The 23,562-nt window shown below is 37.4% G+C and overlaps 1 protein-coding gene across 1 annotated transcript in view; it reads right to left on the reverse strand.

The window, feature by feature from the left end:
• Macrod2 (mono-ADP ribosylhydrolase 2) overlaps nucleotides 1–23,562 on the reverse strand; it is a 1,911,462-nt gene that overhangs the window by 100,863 nt on the left and 1,787,037 nt on the right. Inside the window, exons 13-14 of the mRNA XM_033761012.1 lie at nucleotides 20,236–20,298; nucleotides 12,380–12,445 (exon numbers count right to left, since the gene is read on the reverse strand). Coding sequence (XP_033616903.1) covers nucleotides 12,380–12,445; nucleotides 20,236–20,298 — 129 coding nt within the window. The remainder of the gene's footprint in view (nucleotides 1–12,379; nucleotides 12,446–20,235; nucleotides 20,299–23,562) is intronic.

Below are 23,562 nucleotides of genomic sequence, written 5' to 3' on the forward strand. Positions count from 1 at the left end.
GCATAAAACAGGGATTAAGAAAGCGCAGGGCTGAAAAAGAACAGCTGCTTACTTTCCTGAATTATGAAGAAAGATGGAGGGAATCTCAGTGTCTGGTGCCTGGAGTAGTCTCAAGGCCTTAACTGTCCATCCTGGTGTTGAGATCCACAGGAATGTTTGTCCCAATACATGCCAGAAATAGTGATTTAGTTACTATTAAGTGATGGTTTCTGCCTCAGCACATGTTAAGGACAGAGGCAATGGAACAGGCAAAACTTTTGGACGAGTTAGACTGAAGTCATGTAATGGATTTCCAGCTTTCTCAGAGTCTTAGATTCTTTAGAATTGGCTAGGATCAGAGAAACATCTTAAATAATTAATCAAACTGGGAGAAATATTATCTTTTACTCCTTGTTGGGTCTCAAAACAGGGCATGGTTTTTGTTTTGAGTGCACACATTTATATGAGTGTCATTATCCCTTCTGTAAGAGGGAAATAACCAATTTGCCTTTCTATTTTAATTCAATTTATTGGATTAATATCAGGTCTAATTACAAAATGAAATAGGAAGATAAAATTCCTATTAAATGTTATCGGCACTTATAAGAATCCTTGTGTTTGCAAAAAAAAAAAAAAGGAAACAAATTCTTTGTAAATAAGGAAGGGTGGGAGGGGTAAAGGGAGGGGAGGGGAATGGGGAAAAAATAAGAACCAAGATACATTATGTAAAGATGCAAGATCCCAATGATGAATGTAACTGTATGTATACCTAAAATGTACCAATAAACTTACTGGAAAAAAATTCATCCATAGAAAACAGAGTGGAACAGTGGTCAGTAGAGACTGAGGACAGGAATGCGGGTGGGGGTGGAAAGAAATCAGATAAGGGGCACCAAAGCACAGATAAAAAGGAAAATTAGTTCCAGTTTTCTAGCAGAGCAGGGTAGCTACTGATTGTGACATTTTATGATACCTTTAAAAATAACTTGGAGATTAAAGTTGTTTTTTCTGATTTGATCATAAGACATTGTGTATATATATTTTATTATTGTATGGTACTTGATAAGTTTATATGTTTAAATTTGTATATCAGTAAAAATAATAAAAAAGAAAAAAGTTTCAGTCTTTTGCCATTAGCGACCTAATTATTCTGTTTTCTTGTTAAGGAATGCAGCAGTTGTGAGATGATAGATAGATAGATAGATAGATAGATAGATAGACAGACAGATAGAGCTCCATCCCCTGGAACAGTGCCAAAAAAGTACAATACAAAAACATCATTAGGAATAAAACATTTCTACTTGTGAAAGTCTATTGCCAAAAATTATTATTGCCTACATTCTTTCTTGAAATTTGGGAGAATGGTCCCCCAATACCATTGTACCATTATAAATTTCAGACCTCAGTTTTTAAAGGGACTTAATCATTTTAAATTTTTTATCATAATCATAATTTCTTGAAATCAAAACATTAAGTTCTCTAATTTTTGTAGGTGAAATGTTGATTATTTTCTAAATTGTATTTTGCAGTATTTTAAAAAATTGTTCTACCTCTCTTAAAAAGAGAACAAATAAAATGTTTAAAAATATCAGATTTGATTAATTAATGTGATACGTGCCACATATTTGGATTTTCCTGAGCTTCTTAATTCACTGTACCATGTTGGAGGCTCTGAGAAGTCCCATGCTGTAGAAACCACTGAACTTTACCTAACTTTAGAGTTTCCAAAGTTTTTTCACTCCTGAGCTCATTAACTAAGGAAAACATAAACACCTTTGAGGATATTTTCACATTTTAGGCATGGAAATATCGGAGCAAGAGCCACATTATGTTGCCTGTATATTTGATGTGTATATTTTTACTGCCTTTCTCTAGTGTCTTTGCCTAGTCAAAATATAATCATGTGCCTTTCTACATGAACCACTGACATACTCTGGTCTTTAGTGGAATCATATCTTATGTGGTAGCAAAAATGCACATCATCACGATTAACTCCAGAACCCCTTACTGTCCCCTTCCAGTACAGTATTAATTTTTAAATTCAGACATTATTGTATATTTGAATCCAACAATGCATGTTAAAGTTTGAAAACTCTTTCACCTAGTCTAAAAGACATTTCATAGAAAACAGATTGTACTTAATTAGCAGACATTCTGTTTATCCAGTCTGCTAGACATACCACTTTTTGTGGGAATATTCTAAAAAGTTACTCCAACTATTATTTTTATACTAATTAAAAAAGTGACAAGGTCAGAAAAAATTGTAGGCTAAGAATAGTAAATAGTTGGGGCAGGGGATTTAACTCAGTGGTTCGGTGCCTGTCTTGCAAGCACAAGGACCCGAGTTCAATCCCCGGTACCAAAAAAAAAAAAAAAAAAAAAAAGAATAGTAAATAGTATAGTAAATAGTATACTTTTAGGAGTCAAGGTTAAATGTTTTTTTAGTGTGACAGAGCTATGATTTTAATTTGCAGGTACATAACATGTTGTGCTTTGTATGTTGGGTGAATATACATCGAGGGTTTCTCTAGCCCTAGTGCGATCATCTAGGTACACTTAGCAGCACTTCCCATCATTCTCAAGGTACGTTGGTTTTGAGAACACATTATTACAGCCACAGCTTGGTGTCTGTGGGGGTTGGTTCTAGGATACCAGGTGGATACCAAAATCTCAAGTTTCTTATGTAAGATGATGTAGTATTTGTGTATAACGTAATTACATCCTCCTATACACTTTTAATTACCTCTAAGGTACTTGTAATGTAAATACAATGAAAATAGTTGTCATTCTATATTGTTCACAGAATAATAACAAGGAAAACGTCTGTATATGTTCAGCACAGATTCAATTTTTTTCCCAACTATTGGAATCCTTGGGTAGTTAAATCTATGAATGCAGAACCCAAGGGTGTGGAAGGCCAACAGCACTTTTGTTAGGTAATGCTAACAAAAGCATTCAAAAATATGGCTACAAAGACCTGCCATTCTAGTTCTCATTTATAAGAGGGTAAAAGCAGGTAGAAAAATATATGCAAGAAACAGAAGGGAAGTCTTTGTCTCGCTTTCCAGCAGGACTACTTAGCTTTCAAGGCCCTACCTGTGAACAGGGGCTGGGTTGAGAGCTCAGAAGTGTCCTGCTTCCCTGTACAGTTCACCTCAGTTGCTTTCCAATATTCTACTGGTATGCCTCAGTATGGTGTACTGCAGGACCGGGCCACACATCTCGTCGCACATTTTGAGTAATAGCTGTTGTAAAACATCTCCGACTTGCATTAGCATTAGCATTTCTTTATTTTCTGACAAATCAGTGAGATATAGGGGTCTCTGGAGCACAGATTCTGAATGCAGCACATAAATTTGACAGCTGTATTGGTTAACAAAATTTTGCATCACTTGTGGAAAGTTTATCATGTTTGAGAAGTTATTGCAATCACTTCAAATATATTAATTTTTTAAAGTTTCATTATCCCATAATATAAATACTATTATTATCCCCATTTCACACAAGAGAAAACTGGGGGTACAAGCTAAGAAAGTTTCAAAGGCCCCAAAGCAAAGGTGATATGAATCCAGAATAAATGGAGGCTCATAAAGCCTGCAAGGTCTGATTGAAGGAACTCCAGAAGTAGGCTACTGAATCGGAAAATAACGATACGGTCATGCAAACTTAGATCTGTTTGGACCTAGATTAAATCCAAAATAGTATGTTAGACAAAGGAATTGAAGCCCCACTCAAATAATCCCTATTTTCTAGTCTGGAATGATTTTGTTTTCAAGCTTCACTTCTCAGATCTTTAGAAAGATGTGTCAAGAGATTATATTACTGAACTGATTGTTACAAATACATTATTACAGCCATACTTAATTTGTAAAGGGAGTAATTATTATGGCTTGGTCCTTAAAGGCCCCTCAAGGGCTCTGGTGTTGAAGGTGAGGTCCCCGTGCAAGAATGTTCACAGGTGAGGCCTTTGGGAGATGACTGGATCATGACTGCCCTGAACTCACCAACGAATTCATTCATTGATGGAGTCACAGCTTACTGAGCCATTGAGAGATGGGGCCCAGTTGGAGGAAATGGGTCATAGGAGGGAGATACATTTTGAAGGAAATATTTTGTCCTGGTCCTTTCCTTACAAGACATTTTATTTCATCTGAGGTGGAGGATATGCCAATTATCTTCATCCAAGCATTATACTGTATAATGTATACATGTACTGTAATGTCACACTGTTAATTCATACATGCTCATAATATTACATATCAACTAAATTATAATAAACATTTCAAAAGGTGTTTATTTTTATTCTCTTGTAGAAGAGGAAAATCCAAGTATGAAATTGAACAAAAAGTACAAGAGAATTCTGAAAGGAAATTTCCCCTGTCAGGAGACCTAATAATGGTAAACGTATTTTGGGAAAGTGGCCATGGTATTAGAATTGAAAGTGGCCCATTTTTTATTACAGGTTCTAGCTCCACTCTTCTTGTTAATTCTCACAGAGAAAATTTCAGATGATTTCTCATCTACACTTTCTACAGTTATATGAAATCTCTAATTTGATGCATGGCTCTCAATTAAATTCTCCAAAAAATTGTTAAATCATTAACAGAGTCATACGAACCACTATGTACACATTCTTTTATTTCTTTTGGTACTTGCTCAACGTATTTACATCCTAGTGAGTTCAATATGTCATAACTAATACTGACACAAGGAACATGATACCTTTAGAAGGTTTGTAAGCACATTAATGAGAAACAGGATCATCTACTACTGTTTGGGATGAATTGTAATAATGAGGGAAGAACTGGAAAAAGGTAAAAATGTGCATTATTCTCACCCCCCCAATCACTTACTGCAATTCAAATCACTGAAATTCTTACATAGGTAAGTAAGGGATGGAAGGAAAGAAGAAAGGGAGGGGGAAAAAAGGGAGAGAGGAAGGAAAGAATGAGCAGAATAACTAAGGAATGGATTTATGTAAAGACTGGAGGTAAGCTATGAAAAATGATCAGGATTTTAGTCTAGAATTAAGAACAAAATAGACATGATAGAGTGACAGCAGGATGCCTTAGGCTAGTGGCATTTCGGAAATGACAACTAAATGATCAGCCCACAGGCAGGGTCGAATAAAACATGAATATAAGACAGAGGATTTTAGACTTCTTATCCTGTGGTGGGATCATTTCCTTATATTTCACTACAACCTTGATCCTAGTTTAGGGACAAGGTCATGATGTGGAATAAGTAGCTGGCTCGAAACTGCCTTCCCCGTTGCCTCAGCTTTCCTGCCTTTGTATAGGTAGCAGCATTTGCATGCTGCCTGTGGCTCATCCTCACTCAGGCAAGTTATGTCCCTTGCTCCCAAAGCATGAATTGAAATACACTGTGGAATATAGAGACAGTGTGGGCTTTGGGTTCTAACACACTTGGTTTCACAATTTTGATTCTATCTTTTGGGTAACTGGGCTAGTTATTTCTGAGCAGCAGTTACTGCAAAATTGGGATAATATTTGTGATCCTTAAAAAATAAAGAAATACAGCTTTACACTCATTGGACTACCAAAATGATAAAGAACAAAACTAACAGTTGATGGTGGAAACATGAATTGTTTCAGCTGTAGAGAAAGCAATTTGGCAATGTCTATTAAAAACACATACTCTTTGAAGTGGAATTCACGTTCCTGGACTTTTTCCCATACAAATAAAAGCGCCACTAGTAAGGATATATGGGCAAGAACAACGGTTGCAGCATTGTTTGTACAGCAATAAAGGAGAAAGAAAGTGCTTGCTCATCACGGGAGAATGGTTGGATAAATTATATCTGAACTATGAAATATCATGTGAGCTTTAAAAAGGATGAACTGTGTCTACACAAAATGACTTAGAGTGATTTCTACAAAGTTTTGCTGCCTATTAAACAGTGAGATTCCGAAAAGTATGTAGAATATGATACGTTATTTATAAAATGAGCATATGTATTTGATAATGGTTAAAAATTTTGAACCTGCTACTATACTTCTGACATGCCTTGAAATGTTTCTAGTGGATTGACTCATTTTAACTTACTGCTCAGTATGGTCTGAGGTAGGTGCTATCACTGTCCTTATTTTACATATAATGAAACTGACACATAGAGAGGCTAAGGAATTTGCCCATAATCACACAGCTGTGTCAAAGTAGAGAGGAAGTTTGGACCCAGGAACCTGGGGTGGGGTCAGAGACTAGACTCTTAATTGGTATATTTTAATCTACAAATAATTAGAATGTGAGAAGTAAAAACACAACAAAAGATGGAAAGTTGTCACATGCACACACACACATATAATCATGTGTGTTCATAATATTCAGTGATATACAAAAGGATCATCCCCAAATACAAATGCTAGTTATCTCAGGATGGGGTGTGATTCTTTTACTCTCTTGCATTATTTCACTTTTCTACAATGAACATATATTATTTAGGGAACCAGATAAAGCAAACTCTATTCTTTATGGAGAAAAAAAAAAGTGTATGTATTTCCATTGACTGGAATTTTCTTGCAGAAAGGGTCATGACATTTATAAAGTTAAGCAAATGTTTCTTGGTGGTATGGAATTTAAAACTGAAACCAAAGAACTCAAAAGAGTATGGAGACTGGGTAAGTATATGAGTGTTTATTTACAGAAAACACAAATGACGTTTTTCAAAAGACATGGGAAGAATTTCCTAATCTATTTTTATATTTAAAGGATAGTTTCAAACTGGTATTCATTGTAGAATGCCCCAAGAGTCCCTGCCCAGAAAAACACTAGAAGTTTATATATCAGTGTATTATAAATGCTTATTTCTGTGCATTTGAATTATGGGTGGTATTTTTCATTTCTACTTTCACTTGTTTGTTTACATAATAAACATGCATTAGTTTTAAAATAAGAAAATACATGTAAGCAATAAAATAGTTTAACCTTTTCACTAGTAAATCAACAAAGAATCAGGAATTCATCTTGAAGAACTGATCACAGATACACACAAATATTTATTTAAAATATATGCACTGCATTTCCCTATTATTTATAATAGAAAGCTGTAAATAACCAAATAATCAAACATTAGGGCACTGGCTACATAAATTGTGGGACAGCCCGATGATAATGAAATATTATGTTTCCATAAAAATCATGCCTCTGAGGCATATTTAAAGACACAGGAGAATACTCATAGTCTGCTGTTACATGGAACAATAGATAGATTGTTTTTACAAATTTTTCTTTTACGATGTTTGGCTTAAATGGGAAATCATTGTATGCTGTTCATTTATATATTTTTCTACATTTAAAGTATTTTACAATCGATATGTATTGTTCTTATAAGCAGAAAAGTATGTTATATTAAAATAGAATACACATCTTTTTGTAAGGATTTCACAAGCTCATGTAGGAATTAGCCCTGAGAGTGAGCATGAATAAAGTTATTTTCCATCCTCACCACTTACACATACACCCTTTACTCCACTCTGAATTTCAGGTTACCCTTGTGAGAAATGAGCACCACACTGCACATTAATGTAAAGCACTGAGCTCCGGAAACACTCCATATATCTTAGTTCTTTCCCCTTCACTGAACTTCAGAGGGCAGCCGCTTTCATTCCACACTTAGGACTGGAAGCCCTGAGTTTCAGGGCTGCGAAAGTGTGCTAGGATAGCCATCAGCATGGCTCCAGGACCAGGTGATGTGGGCCTGCTGTGATGGGTAAGGTGGTGAGGTGCTCAGCAGGATGATAGTGGACCCCAAGTACAGGAAAAGCACTAAGAAAAATGAGACCAGAGAAGCCAGGGGAGGTCTCATGGGTGGTGTAATGTTTTCTTTCTCTTTTAAAACTGAGGCAAGGAAGGAATAGAAACAATGCTTAGAGCAATTCTGAGCCAACAGCCCCCAGGCTTATGTCTCTGATGGGTGCAGTCTTTTACACTCACCCTTGCACATGCCTGAATCTACTTCCTCATCATTTCTCTTTTGCTCTTTTAGGCAAGATTGACTTTTACTCTAGTTTTCCTCTTTTCCTACAGTAATTTTGACCTCCAGGAGGTCTGAAACTAGGATAAGGGTTCAGAAATCCTTTGCCTGTTGACATCCTGCTTCACAAATGACAAACGGCAGTGATGTGACTTACTTAGATTCCAGAGGAATGCAGGCTGAGGTGTGCACCTGAGTATTAATTGATTTGGCTTTTAATATTAATGAGCCTATGATTTGGTCTAGTTGACCTTCAAATTCAAATTAGATTCTGATTAAATAACAAGACGAGTGAATTTGGATTTGTTTAAACAGCACTCTCCCCTCCCCCAAGTAAAGTGACTTGGCCTCGGCAGGGATGAGGATGAGCTATGAAAATTATAGGGACATTTATAATAGGGAATCCTCTCTGACCCAAGGAAATTGCATCCTAAGTAACTACAATGATAACCACTGTTTCTGACATTGCCATGAATTTTTCTCATGTGTTTATACAGCTCGTCATTTGACTGCATATGTGTTTCTAATAGCTTTAATATAATGCTTATGAGCTAGGTATGGTGGCACACGCCTACAGTCCCAGCCCTCAAGAGGCTGAAGCAGGAGGATTGCAAGTTGGAGCACAGTCTGAGAGACTTTTCAACTTAGCAAGACCCTTTCTCAAAATTTTAAAAAGTGAAAAAGGGCTGAGGATGTAACTCAGGGTGAAAACCTCAGGATTGATCCCCAGTACTAAAAAAAGAAAAACAAAGCTTTAACACTTGTACTTCTGGATTGGTTTTAGAGAATTTAAGTACAAAACACCATTAAATTAATAGGGCATTTTTATCAGCACAGCAAAAGTCCTTTGATAAACAAGGAAATGCCCTGGTTGACAAGAAACCTCAGAATGTCTATCAATCCACAGATATTTTTCAGGTCAGCTGTTCCTTGGAGTTAATTTCAGCTCAATTCTGGTTGCTACATCTTTGGCCTCTACCCCATGCGGATGAGCTATTCGTCAGCATAGCTCCCTCCTCATATCTTATTCTCCCCAGCTTGAGTCCTGCTCACCCGATGGCTGTAGTGACTCATTGGGAACAGATGTTTTCAGTAGGTAGACACTGTGGACATGGCAATTTTGCTCCTGATACCTAAGCTCATCAGTTGTATCTCCCATTAGCTCAGTTAGCAGTTACATGGGGTAAGTGGGACACGAGCACTGGTGCTTGGTTCCCCATGAGAAATATGTCTGGAATATTTGAACAAAAGTGCTTCATAGAAGACGCCTGGGTTATAATTCTTCTTAGAATTCTTCAAATTTCACTTAACTGTTCAGTTTTTTTAAAAAATCTTATTTTCCCCCAAAAGGGGCAATAGTGTTCTCATTTTTGCTTGCTTGTTTCCAATCCCTACACTCTGGAAGCCACTAGTTTCTAGTGGGAAACAGTTAGAATGAAGGTAAAGCCAGCCTACAAAGCAAGCTGGAAATAGCTGAATAATCCTCAAATGTCATGGGAGTTACATCGGAAAGAGAAAGAAGGACTGGTCTAGAATATGGGTGATTCCAAAGCCTAAGATACTAGGACAGGATCAAAGTCTGGAAACAATAAGAACAAGTGCTCCTAAAGGAACTTTGATCAGCAAAAATGTTCTGCCACTTAAACTGGAGAGTGTAATAAGCATTTCTATAAAGGATCTTATAGCTGCAGAGCTCTAAAATTGTTCCAGTGTCACCGAGAAGAGATATTTCTGCATGAAAGCTAATAATGGAGAATGTTTGAAATGAATTCTTAACACTTATAATTTCCTTTTAACCTCATCTTGACCTCAATCTTGGAGAATTTCAGTGGAAAATTCTTTTCATTCTATGCCATGCATCTATCAGTCAAGATGACAGTTCCATAAGCATTAAACACTTGGTGGAAGCCTTAACCAATAATCAATTTTAAAAAATAGTCATGTTGGGCTGGGGATTTAGCTCAGCAGTTCGGTGGCCTGCCTTGCAAGCGCAAGGACCCGAGTTCAATCCCTGGTATCAAAAAAATAAATAAATAAATAAATAAAAGTCCTGTGTATGCTATTGCCAAATAAAAGAGGCAAAAATCATATCTTATATGTTCTATTCTTAATTGAACCTGAATTACATACTAATGTGGATATCAAAACACTTTTATTTTTCCAAATAAATAGGTTAATGAGAATTAACAGCTTATCTCAGTAAAATCCTTACAACTTCACATTTAGTCTTTGAGAGAACTGCATTTGTGACACATAATAGAATTCTTTGATGGAGTTACCACTATTAAAAGTTTTATTGTAAGAAAAAGCCCTATGAGTATTTTAAACATTGATCCTAGCACAAGCAATTAGTGGCATGAGAGCCTAAAAACATCAAGAACAATCACACATTGTGTGCTTCTACAGAGGTGTGATATCTCAAAACTAAACAACTTAACAGGAAGACCTGGGCTTGAAGCACTCAAATTAAATGATTCTGTCTCTCGCTCTCATTTCTTAAAATCTGCCATTTGACTTTATAACACTTTGAATTTTTACATAAGCTAAGTTATTGGAAGGTCCAAGTTCTTTCTCCCTCAAAATGAGCATCACCTTTTGTCTTTTCTTTCTGACATGATCAGGTTTATTTATCTTACTAAGATGACCTGGAGTTCAGAACCTCTGTGGATATTTGACACAAATTATATTTTTAGATATAACAAATGGTTTCTACACTGGGGATGCCAGAACTCACATCTGAGTAACATGAAAGGAGGTATCAGGGGATTCAGTGGAAAATTGGAAATGAACAAGAAAAGGACCCCTCCAAATGACAATGGTATGAGAGGTACTGCATTGGGCCAACCACATCTCCTATAGGAATGAAAAATTTATTCTAGGTGCAGGCAGACTTTGTCCATCTCTGACTTCCAGAATTACACTCAAGGCCATACCCTCTTCCCCAGGCAGCCAGTGTGACTTATCCATGAGAAGTGTGAATGGTCTGGTTGTCTTATCCCAGTGGGAACACCTCAGGAGGGTCAAGCCATGTTTGGGCTTCCTGTACAGTCAGCTGAAATATTTTTTCTGAGAATACATACACTTTAACCTCTCCCTTGCTCCAGCTTCACTTTTGTCATTTTTTTATTAGATGGGATGATTTCCAGAGCTTCCTAAATAAACATATGCTTCCTAATCTCCATCTCAACCTGTCTTGTGGAAAGTCCAGGCTCCACAAGTGCCAGGTGAACAGTCTAAATGACTGATGTATGCTATTGTACTCTCTGAGGTCAACCCTATGTCCCCATTTTACAGAGAAGACTGAAGCATGCAGAGGTTCATTACTTGTCATTTCTTGCTCTCTCCTTATTCATTACTTAACTTACTTGTTAAAGGTCACTTACATTGCCAGTAGCTGAGCTAGGATTTAAGCCCAACCACATGGTACCGGAATTCACATTCTTAGCAACTTCCTTCACTACATAAGCACTTGATTTTGGAAAAAATAAAAACTTTCCAGGCAACATGAAATGGAAATAATGGTGTAAGTAGCTGAGCAATAAAACTCAAGACCACTTTGACTTTATAAACACTGGTTCAAAGAGTACCGAGTGTCAACAGTAACTGTGGATCTATTTGCACAGTAGACCAAGTTGACAAGTGCATTCAACATATGTGTCTTAGGCTTCTGAGTAGATTGCATGGTTTACCAGATGTCCATGTGTACAAATATAACAATCCAGTCTGTCATTCACTCATAGCTAACAATGACAAATATAAAATAAGGTGACTTTTTGTGTGTGTAGAGACTTGCCAACTAACTAATCAAGAGGTAGACAGAAAGGACTATTTGTTTTTTTGTCAGATAATTTTAAAAAGCACTGGCATCCTTACATCAATGTTCCTCTTGTTCTTCAAATTTTTTCCCTACAAGAGTCATTTTTATAATTTTCTGCTTGAAATATTTGGGTCAGTAACATTGTCTTTTGGAAATTTTCTATTAAATAGAGAATGACAAACTTCCCAAAGATTTTTTTTCTAATAATGTCTTTCAAACATTGCTTTCATGGATAGTAGAGGCTCTGGTAGGGATCTTCAAATACTACTCTTTCAAATTGATTCCTGATGAGTCGTTATAAACAGCAGAATTGACTAATTATTATGTCTCAAGTAAATATCTTCTCTAACCATTATTTCTCTGATCACTCTCTTTCATAAACAGCTGTTTTTTTCAGGAACAATGTAAATGTATATCTAACTTCTGAAGAGTCTAGATATGGAATAAAAACAAAATGGATGTGAATTTTGTATTAAGAGAAATTTTAAAAGGTTTAGAATTGCTCGCCTTTTAATTTTTCAATATAAACAAAACTCAAACATTCTATATTTAAGAGTCTGATTTTCAGATGTACTAAGTAGCCTCATTACCTTCATCTTTACAAACTTCAACTGTCTCTTCCATAGCAGGACTGGGCACAGTTGTGTTGACACCATCTATAAAGCAGAAAGGAAAACTCGGAGTTAACACTGTCAAACGGTGATTTTCTGGCCCCTGTTACTTCCCTCCCTGTTCCTCCAATGAAAGTACGAGCTCCTTTCATGTTGCATTACACCCAGTGGTCTTTGAAAGGGCTGGAGGGTTGTGGTTAGTTTTTATAATTAATGAAATAAAAACCTTCAGTTTAAGATCAGAGACCAATGGACTTGGCAAAGAAAGGTATTTGTTGTTAGTAGTACACTAACATCCATGGTAGCATTTTCTTTTTCCACAATTCTCACAGGATGGAATATTATTTTTCTTAGTAACAGATTGTGAAGGCAAACATATCCTTGCAAGTTTTTGCAAAGTGCCATTATGCATATATGTTTGAAAGTTTGGCTTTTCTTAAGACAGCACTTCTGTGGACTGCCGCAATGCAAGGCTGTGGGGCTGCAGGGAGGAGCTCTGTGACTGCTGGAGCAGAGACCCAGGAGAAGAAGATTATTCAGAAGAAGGCATCAAAGCTATTTTGGGAATTCATATTGCCAAGCTTACAGTGGGCACCAAGGGTGTGGAGATGCCTGTCCTCACAGCACCAATTAGCCTCATAAGAGTTGATCTCACTTCTTGGTATCACCAGTACTACAGGGACTCTGCTCATGTTTGGCCTCCAGGATGAGAGATAATTAGATCCTGACTTTTAAGACATGAAAATTTATTAAAGTCATTTGGAACTGTTAAATACCTAACAAATGAAAAAAGAATATATATTCTAAAAGTATACATATATATTCTAAAAATAGTAGTCATGGAACTAAGGATAACTCCTATCTACATGGTAAATAAGACACATTTAGAGCCAAATCCCAGATCTTTTGGGTATAATACATATGACTATGACCTTTAGGTCATGTCTCTATTGGAACTGAGAATAAAAGTTTTAATTGTGGGGATAACAAAAGACAATGAATCACTTTCTTTTGTTAGGTAGCGGTTTTCATCTTAAAAAAGAAAACTACTTCTCTTGATGTCAAGATATCTTCCCACTTCTCCATATCCTTTCACAGCAAAGTTGCCTAGAAGTTATTGCTGTTGCCCTCCACTTCTTTACTTTTTTTTTCACCCTGGAAATCGAGCTTAGCTCCTCACACTTGCCAGGCAGGTGCTGTGCTGCTGAGCTACATCCCTGGCCTTACTCTCCACTTCTTCACCTCATGAGCTCTCCATAACTCACTCCAGTTGATATTTTCTCCAGTGTTCCTGCAAGAATTCTCCTATCCAAGGTACCAGTCATCTTCCTTTGCATAGCTAATGGTCATTCTCCTTTTTATTTCACTTGTCTTCTCAGTAGCATTCCCAAGTCTTCAATCTAGTCTACTTAGACTTCCTTGTGGTGGCTGTGTCTTCTGTCACTCCATATCTAGATGTCATGATGTCGCAGTCCCATTATCTTCATTATTTGCAAGTAATGCAACCAGTGAATCTCATACACACCCATGATTTTAAATCTTATTTATATGCCAGTGAGTTCTAAAGTTGTATCTATAGTCCTCACTTCACCTTGGACAGCTGGAATTGTATATCTAACTAGTTTCATGATATCCCATATGGCTGGCTGAGAATCCTCTCAAATTTATTATATCTAGAACTGAAGCTTTAACTTTTTCAACAGAAACTGTGTCCCATATCCCTGCTTCCATATATCAGCCAGTGACACTGCAGATACTGAAAACCGAGGACTGAACCTGGACTCCTTTTTCCTAAGATGCCTCATCCAGGTCATCATCAGATCCTGTTGTTTCTGTCGCCACAATATGGCATATCCCAGTCCTTTTGCCTCAATTTTCAGAAAGTGCCATCCCTGGTTTCTTCCAGTAGCTTTCTAGCAGGTCTCATTAGACTTTTTATCCATGTTCGCTCACAGGCAAAACTTTTCTGGTTTAATTAAAGTTAGAGCATGTCATCGTGGTACTTAAAATCTTCCATGGACTTCTCCTTGTTGTTCTAATAAAGTCAAAGTATACAAGGTTAGACATGACCTCTTACCAAAAGAAGTGCTATGACCTCCTACCAAATAGCATACCATTCTCTCTCCTGAGCCTAGCTCATTACAATCACACTGGCCTTTCCCCAACATTCTAGCCCAAACTAGTCTTGGGGCATTTCATTACCTGTTGTCCCACTTAGAATACTTTCACTGTCTTATCATCAGACCTCATCTTACCTATCACTTCCTCAAGGAGTCCTCTCCAAATCATACCAGTAGAAAGCTGCCTCCAGGGTATTCCTCCTATATTCCTTTATTTTTCTTTCAGGCACTTATCACTATATTGTAATTTTATCCATTTTTACTTGTGAATTGTTTTAATCACTCAACCAGAATATAAACTTCAAAGAAGTAGGGATATAGTCTTTTATTGCTTAGAGCTATACATCCCATGCCCAAACAGAGCCAAGGATGCACTAAAGTAGTGATGGTGAACCTTTTAGAGTTTTCACTGATACAAATAGACCACTGCAACAGGTGTGCCACTGGTTTATCACCACTGCACTGAAGTCTTGGTATATTTGTTATTGACTTGACAAACATTATATCCAATTTTGATTTGATTTGATTATGACAACATTTAAAACATTTGAAGTATGCTATTTTGAGATTGTATGTTTACCCTGTCATATAGGCAAGGTCTGCAGAGTTATGCAACCAAAATTGGAAATGGAAAATTTGGTTGAGTGAAAAGAAGATATTTTTATTTTGGAAAAATAAAAACAAGTTTAAAAGGCTGTACAAATCCGAATCATGTATTTAATGTCTCTGCAGTCTGATTAGAGAGGCCATGAAATGACCCGAGTGCTCAGACCAATATCTGATGACACTGGATAGGTTCATAAACAAATCCTCCTGCTGGACTCTGTGCCAGCCAGTGGGCTGACTTGAAACAGCATGAGGGGTCACTCAAGGGTGCAGCAAGAGGTCTTCTGCATTGAGAGGTACCCACCACAGATGGAAGAGACAGAGAACGGGGTTTCCATTCTAACCACTCTCTGTAAACAGGCAAGGTGATCCCAGATCCAAAAGACACTAGCTGTACTCAACTGAGTAAGGGAAGGAGATGAATAACAAAACACAGGCAAATACGTGTGCACAGATATACATGTGTGTATATTTGTGTGTGGGCACATGGGAAAAAAAAAACCCGGTGTCAATAATGACAGCTTGAGATAGAGCAAGGAGTGCATAAAACTCCTGAGCCCTCAAGCCAGAGGATCGTCTCAGCTGTCAGCAGGTGGTTGACTAATGCTTGTCAGCACCTAATGTTAAAAACAATGACAGCTTTCCACATAAGACTTATCCTCAGTGGAGCATAATGATGTGTGGGTTGGGGGCTAGAGAGGCTGGATAACAACACTTTGCTGCACCAGAAATTCATTTCATTGCAAGGCCTGCATTTCAGTAGAGGGAGCCAGCTGACCCCATAAGAGTAAGAGGTACACAAGGTCCTTGTCGCCTTGCTTCACTGCTTCCTCTGATTGGCCTTCTTCAATTCTATCTTCCAGGTTAATAATAAAAGCTTCCAGTTCCCTTGCAAAAGTTCCAAGGTTAATGTAGAAAGTTTTCAGTGGAAAACTTATCCACCTGGTTTAATTCCAAGAGTTCAGCATATGGCCTAGGATGTGTCTGGCACACATTAAACAGTGCCCACTATTTAAAAAATGCCCCTCTGTGGGGCTCATTAGAGTTGAGAGAATCACTTAGAAGTTGAAGGGAAGAAGGTTATTGTTACTTTGGTGGTTATGCTTGTATCTGTACGATTGTACCTATTATACTTTTAAAGGAGAAAGTGCCTGAGCACAAAATTGGGTAGGAAGAAATGATAAATCAAAAGTGATTTCAATCCCTTTTGAACCTTAAGTGCTATTTTATTTATAAATGTTCAACTTGACCCTCCAGTGCTCTGGACCTTCATTGGAGCAGACTGGTGAGGACTATTCAGCCGTGCGGGTGACCCTGCAGCATCCTTCCCCCAAACCCCATGCTCTCAGGCCTCCTGGTTGTGCCAGTACCTGGATCCACACTGCAGAGGCACAGGTGGTCATAAAGGCCATTGCACTGAACTCCAGAACATAGAACGGAAGTGAACAACTGCAATAAAGTTATACCAGACCTCCACAGTTGGTAAGTTGAAGGAATCGCCACCTTCCATCAGAACCTGGACAATCTTCTGGAGAAGAGCAGCAGGAACCTTCCATAGAATCTTGCAGAGTTTAACCCTGCAGGAGGTCAGGGAGCTCAACTTGTACTTTGCAGCCAGAATTCAGCCTGAATCACAGGGGTCTGCCATTGCCTAGCTGAGACTAATTAACTTAGTTCTGCACATTGCTGCCCACGTTGTCTATTGTGACAGCAGAGATATGCCCTGAAGGAGGCCCTTTAAGTTTTTTTCTTTCTTTTCCTGTTATTTTAAATTTTTATTTTTAAAATTTTATTTTCCCACTCTTCAAATTCTTCCTTTTTTCTTCTTTTTCCCAGTCTCTTGCTCCCCCACATAATTCTTCATCTCCATTTTTGTTCCTTTTCCTGCCTTAATTCAGAATTATTCTTTCTTTTTCTTTTCTTCTCTTTTTTCTTGTCTCCATTGTCACTAGTTTCAAAGGAAAGTGAGTACAATTTATAGCTTCCCTATTACTGTTAAGTTGCTCTATTCTTGTCTTTGTTCTTGTACTCTGTCTCTCTCTCTTGTCTTCAACAATTTTCTAGAGTTGGTGTGATCATCCTGTGTCCTCTGGCTTCACTTGAAACCTTCGCCTGTCCTTCTCCTATCTATTCCTCTCATCCCACTTCCTTGTAAGTCACCATCCTGAAGGGTGAAGTTGTTAAAATGAAGAGTTTATTCACTATAAACATATTCTTTTCTCTAACTGCTTGTAGTATTTTATTCTTCTGTTTGGTTTCTGGGATCTTGAATATTATACGTCTAGGTGTAGATTTCTTTTTTTAAAATTTTTATCATGGCTAGTTGGAGTCCTGTATGCCTCACTTATCTGTATGTGAAAAATTTCTCCACTGTTTGGGAAGTGTTCTGTCATTAATTCTGTGAACAGTTTTTTTAAATGTCATTTTTACTTTCTCCTGCTACTTCATGGGCTCTTATCAGTATTATATTATTCTTTGCATTGTCTAGGAGTTGTTGGATCGATTTCTCATGATCCTTTACTGTTTTTAAGAGATCTCTCTCTTCATGGTCACTGACCACAATCCTATCTTCTATATCTGAAATTCTATCTTCACATTAATTTATCATGCTGTGAATGCTTTCAATAGGGGTTTTTAATGCCTTGGATATCTGTGTGAATCTTTTTCATGGATTCCATTTCTTTCCTATGTTGGACATTCATAGTTTTCATTTCTTTCCTATGCTGGGCCTTCATGGCTTCTATCATGGTCTTAAACTCATCTATTTTTTTTTTGTCAGTTTCTGTCCTACAGTCTCTAATCATGCCTTTCATTGTGCTCACCATCTCTGTAGTTATCTGGGAAATTATTTCTGTTTTGAATTTTTCTAGAGCCTGATTGATCTGTTTTGCTATGAGTTCAGGATGTTGATTGTCAGACTTTTCCAACTCATTTCCCCTATAATTTGCTGTTGGTCAACTGGAAGTCTGTATTTGTGTCTTGCTTAAGTGTTTTATTTTTGTTGGTGGTGCTATCCTTGGTGTAATTCCTGGGTTAGTACTTTGATCTTCCTGATATAGCTGCTCTTTAGGTTTTGAGTCTCTATTGACTCAAAGATACTCTCATTTTCATAATATCTGGAAGGACAACTGATTAATCCAATCACAACCTTTTAGCCCAGTTGATACAATCAGCAACACAATAGCATAGAGCAGAGTTTAGAAATTGACCATATGTGGTAGTTATTAATATATCACCTTTAAACCATGTGAATTAAATCAAAATGGAGAACCAGCCCCAAATAGGTTAATAGTGAATAAACTCTTCAATTTAGCAACTTTACCTTTCAAGATGGGGACTGAAAAGGAGTTAGAAGGAGAGGAGCAGATAGGTAGAAGAATAGGAGAAGGAAATCAGGTCCCCCAAATATAAAGACCTGATTCAAAAATGAGCATCTTAAATGTACAGAAGTAAAAGCAGCAAATAAATATATGAAAAAATGTTCAACATCACTGGTCATCTGAGAGATGCAGAGGAAAACAACACTGAGATTCTGCCTCACCCCAGAAAGAATGGCTGCTATCAAGAAATCAACCGGGGCCGGGTATGGTGGCACATGCCTGTAATCCCAGCACTCAGGAGGCTGAGGCAGGAGGATTGCTGTGAGTTTGAGACCAACCTGGGCTATGTAGTGAGTTCCAGGACAGTATCAACTACACAGTGAGACCCTGTCTCAAAAAACCAAAAAAAAAAAAAAAAAGAAAAAAAAAAAGAAATCAACCAATAAAAAATGCTGGTGGGGCTGTGGGGAAAAAGGAACCCTTCTTCATTGTTGGTGGGAATGCAGACTGGTGCAATCACTGTGGAAATCAATATGGAGATACCTCAAATAACTAGGACTAGAGGTTCTATTTGACCCAGCTATTCCATCTGCTGAGTGTCTTTCCAAAAGAATTAAAGGAATCATACCACAGCAATATATGGGCACCCATGTTTATAATGGCACAGTTTGAAATAGCTAAAACTTGAAAACATGAAAACAGCTGAACTGCCCATCATTTGGAGACTGGATAAAGAAGATGTGGGTTCTCTATAAAATGTAGTACTACTCTGCCATAAAGAATGCGAAACTGGAGTCATTCATAGGAAAATGGATGCATATTGAGGCCATACTCTTAAGTGAAATAAATAAGATACACATGTAAATACAGGATGGTTTCTCTGGTGTGAAAAACTAAAAATGTAAATAAGATCAACATTTTATAACTGATAATGTGAAATAGGAAGAAAAGGGCTAAAGGTGTAGGGGAAATGGGAAGGGTAGGGGAAAGGAAATAAGGGGCAAGAAAAATATGAGAAAAGGAAAAATGGAAAGAAATTCTTTGTAAATAGGGTGAAGGGAGGTCAGGGGCATGGGGAAAAATGAGAACCAAGATCTGTCATGTAGGAGTACAAGATCCCAATGATGAATGTAACTGTACTGCATACCTAAAAAGTACCAATAAATTCAATGAAAAAAAATGTTCAACTTATAATCTGAGGTGCTGAATCTATAAACATTCACCTGCCATATCTGTCCTTCTATGGACAAAGATGATGCCAGGGTGATTTCTGATGTTATTGTTCTGGGAGGGAGCAGTCAGGCTCCATGGCACCATCTCCTACATTGTGGAGAAAAATAACCGGAAGCATTTCTCTTCAGCATGTGGTGAAATCATAAAAATTTTAAAAATAAAAGACTCATTATTTTCATTGTTCAGGAAAAGCCACTACTTCATTTCCTTCAAAGGACTTTCATTTCATTCTTTACTCTTCAAACTAAATCTACTAATTTTGGCCTGGCCTAAGTTATCTAAGCTCTGATTTGGCACTTCCAATCTCCACCCACCCTTCTTAGTGCATAACCAAGGAAACTGTTATTGCAGGGAAAAAAATGAATTGGTGAATGAGAACATATCATCCTACTTGGGAGCAGTCAACTCATAGTTAACAGAATTGGCAGTGTGAATGAACATTGGAGTTAATCAGGCAAAAAGGCATAAGCATTTTCAGATAATAGCATTGAGTAAAGTTATTGTTCACCTCTGTGGATGAGGCCTAGGAGAGTGCTCAAAAGAAATCTGAACCCACCTGCTTCTTGGCTCTGCCCTTCAATTTCTTCTGCACTTTGCTTTTCCTCCAGACCATTTTCATCTTTCAAGAAAACCACAGAGGAAAAAACATACATCAAGTCAATTTATGAAATATTTCTTCATGGCTAATACGCAGCACTGAAATTAATTGCAACCAATGTAGCATGACTCCCTATAAAGCAAGGCAGAGAGATGAATCAGAGGCATGAAACAGAAAAATTACCTGTATAAATAGGTGCATTTATACTCTTCCCTTCTCACATAATTTGCTAGATGAAATGTTGGACTGCAGTAAACAAAATTCACTCAGCAGTCCTGGTAACATCTCTCTGCGTGGCATTTCTCCAAATGCAATACAGATTTAAATTCTAATTTGCTTTTCTCCTTTAACTCAAGTAATGCATTGTGCAAGGAAACTGGCTGTTTGAGTTTCTATGCCTTTTATTTTTCTGTTTAATAGGTTGTTAAAGAGTCTATTTTCATTTAATTTGTACATTAGAATCTAACATACTCATGCTATGAAATATTGTCTTGAACACATTATGTCTAAAATGTAACTGTGAAAAATAAATGGGCAGATGCAATGGAAGCCATATATTAGCAATTATTTAAAATTCAATTTTGCCTTTAAACATATTCTAAATATGCGAATTTATGGGTAGAAAAAATAAGCTTTTTAAAGATAAGTAGGGCCTGATTTTATAACTCCTTGCTAGGAAGGTCTTCAAATCACTCTTTGAAAAACAAAACAAATAAGATGATAAATTTATACGAGGAGATAAGAACAAAATATAAAACATCTGATTAGAGAACAGAGAAGCAGAATTTACCAGCCTAGATTAATAGGGGTTAAAGATGATCACAAATCTTTTGTCTTTTAAGACACAGAGTCTGTCTTCTGTTTGGATCTTGGTGATATTGTGAATGCTTAGATCCAAGGAATGAGGTGGAAGTGATGCACTGGGACTTCCAGATGCCTTTAGAGGACGGGCAGTTTCTGCTTTCTCCTTTTGAAAAGAAAGCCACGGCTGTAAAAATGTCTAGGCCAGCCTCCCAGGGAGACACAAGGGCCAGAGGTCAAGCTGCCAGCTGAATGGAGCTGCATGATAATTTTAGCCATTGTCACAGGAGCAGAAGAATCATCCAACTGAGCCCTTTTAAAATTTCTGACCTCCAACAAGCCCAGATAATGGATCCTGATCCTTCTTAAGTGTTTTGACTTGATGCCATCTGCTATGACTATTACTATTACTACTGGCAGAAACATGAAGATGGAGAACTTCTCTAGAGGACTCTTCTGTTAGGGAGAAGAAACCAACTCAGAAGCTATGAAAGAATACTCAATCAAGAAGCTCTGAAAAAGTCAACTATTGAAGAAAGTGTCAGATCTGAACACATTTACATTTGACCTGAATGAAAGACAAAGTTTATAAGAAAATGATAAAAAACAAGTGATGATCTGAAGGTTTGGAGGAACACAGTCAGTGAATACATAAATATGTACAGAAAACCCTATCTGCTCAGAACTGTGCCATTTGACATGAGGGACACAGAGTAGTCTTTAATATGAGAATCTGGGCAACTCTGTATGCTCTTAAACCCATTGTTCTCGATGGCCTATTCACAAGGACCACAGAGCTATCTGGCATTTTGTCTTGTTTTTCCTTGTGTGGGGGAAAACAGCACTGTCTTTTGCTCTAGGCAGGAAAAAACCAACATGGCTGTTCTCGCTCCCTTAACAAGGCCTGGCTGGTACAGAGTATGTGCCAAAAACTTTGCCAATATTTTCCCCCTCCTTCCCACCAACTGGGTTGAGTCAAATTGGAGAAATCTGCCAAGTTTTCCCATAAGACAGACTTCATAACACAGATTTCACAATAGGCCTGAAGTCTCGGATGACAGGCTGCCTTTAAAATTGGTTTGGTTACTTCACCTCTTACAGAGTGGGGATTGAGAAAAAGACAAACAAGAAAAGTGAAATAATTAAACTGAGGGAATACAAGGAATTGGTTCCAGCAGTTTAAAATGCATAAAAAAGAAATTCATGGTCTGACTCCCAGATAAAATGTTCTAATAATAAAATCCAGCCTGGCTGTTTACCAAATGCACATGTTCCTGGGTTTCCTCTTTAGTTTGAAAACATGCCCTTCCTCTCCCTATTACAGACTTCGGAGTAGCATACTTTTGTCTGACATTTTGCGTCTCTGTTGCACAGTTTTCTACTTGCAGTATTTTTGCCCTTGGGAAACAAACTTGAGATCCTGGCATGTTTATCACAGAGTAAATGCATCCTAGAAGCCTGCTGGATTTGCCATTTGAGCAACATGCCTGCAGATGAAAAGGGTTGGGTGTATTGTTTTCATCAATTTCCAAGACAGTGCATCCTCAAATCCAGCAGGGGGAACCAATGTAGAAGCCTTGTTTCCAATCCCAGCATATGCATTCCTGGGCAATTAGATTGGCATTCGTTTCACTCTCTTTTAGAGGACATTTTGTCTGGCTTAAAAGTTTCCATCCATTTTAAATGCCCCAAAGGGTGAGTTCCTAGTGAAACAATGTTCATCTACCGGTAAGGAACAAAAAAAAATCACATTACTCAGTTGTAAGTATTTGATAAGGGCATGATTTCCCTTTATCAGTCTTGTCTGATTAGCTGTCTTCACAGGAAGCACATAAGCAATAAAAAGTTATGTAGATTTGGGCATATAAAGTTGTGGCATTTAGAAGGGATTTTAAAAGGCTTACAATAAATGTGAAGCAATGTGTACAGGGATGTGCCAACCTATTTTGTTAGCTTAAAAATTTCACACAGATGCTTCATTCTAAATAGCTAAATTCTCCTAGTTAATACACCTTTAAGATCACGTATTTACTTCAGATAATAAATCTCCATAGCATTTATGTTGAGTGTGACATAACTCTCTGCTTTCTCATCCTTCTTATTTTTCCAGAATTAGTATTCTGACAATTCATATTTATTGAGCATACACAATTTGCAAAAATATTTCATGAATTTTATAGAACTAAAATAAGAGGTCTTTGCTGCAAAGGGAATCCTTATAAACAAAAGGAATATACCATTCACTGCACTATGATCATGCTTAATTCCATATGGGTGAGTTTTGCAAGAACAAAATCTCAACATCATGGTCCTGAATGGCTGACTTGATGTTTGTAGTTCTTTTCATGATGTGTTCATGGAGATGAGAAGAGAAAGGGAAGTAAATCAGATTAAATTCATCATTGCTACAGGGGAAGCAATTGTGATGCCTACTAGTGTGCTTCCCTCTCCTCTCCTCTCCTCTCCTCTCCTCTCCTCTCCTCT

Source organism: Fukomys damarensis, unplaced genomic scaffold (genome assembly GCF_012274545.1).
Source record: "Fukomys damarensis isolate Sample0158 unplaced genomic scaffold, DMR_v1.0_HiC HiC_scaffold_7, whole genome shotgun sequence".
NCBI lineage: Eukaryota > Metazoa > Chordata > Mammalia > Rodentia > Bathyergidae > Fukomys > Fukomys damarensis.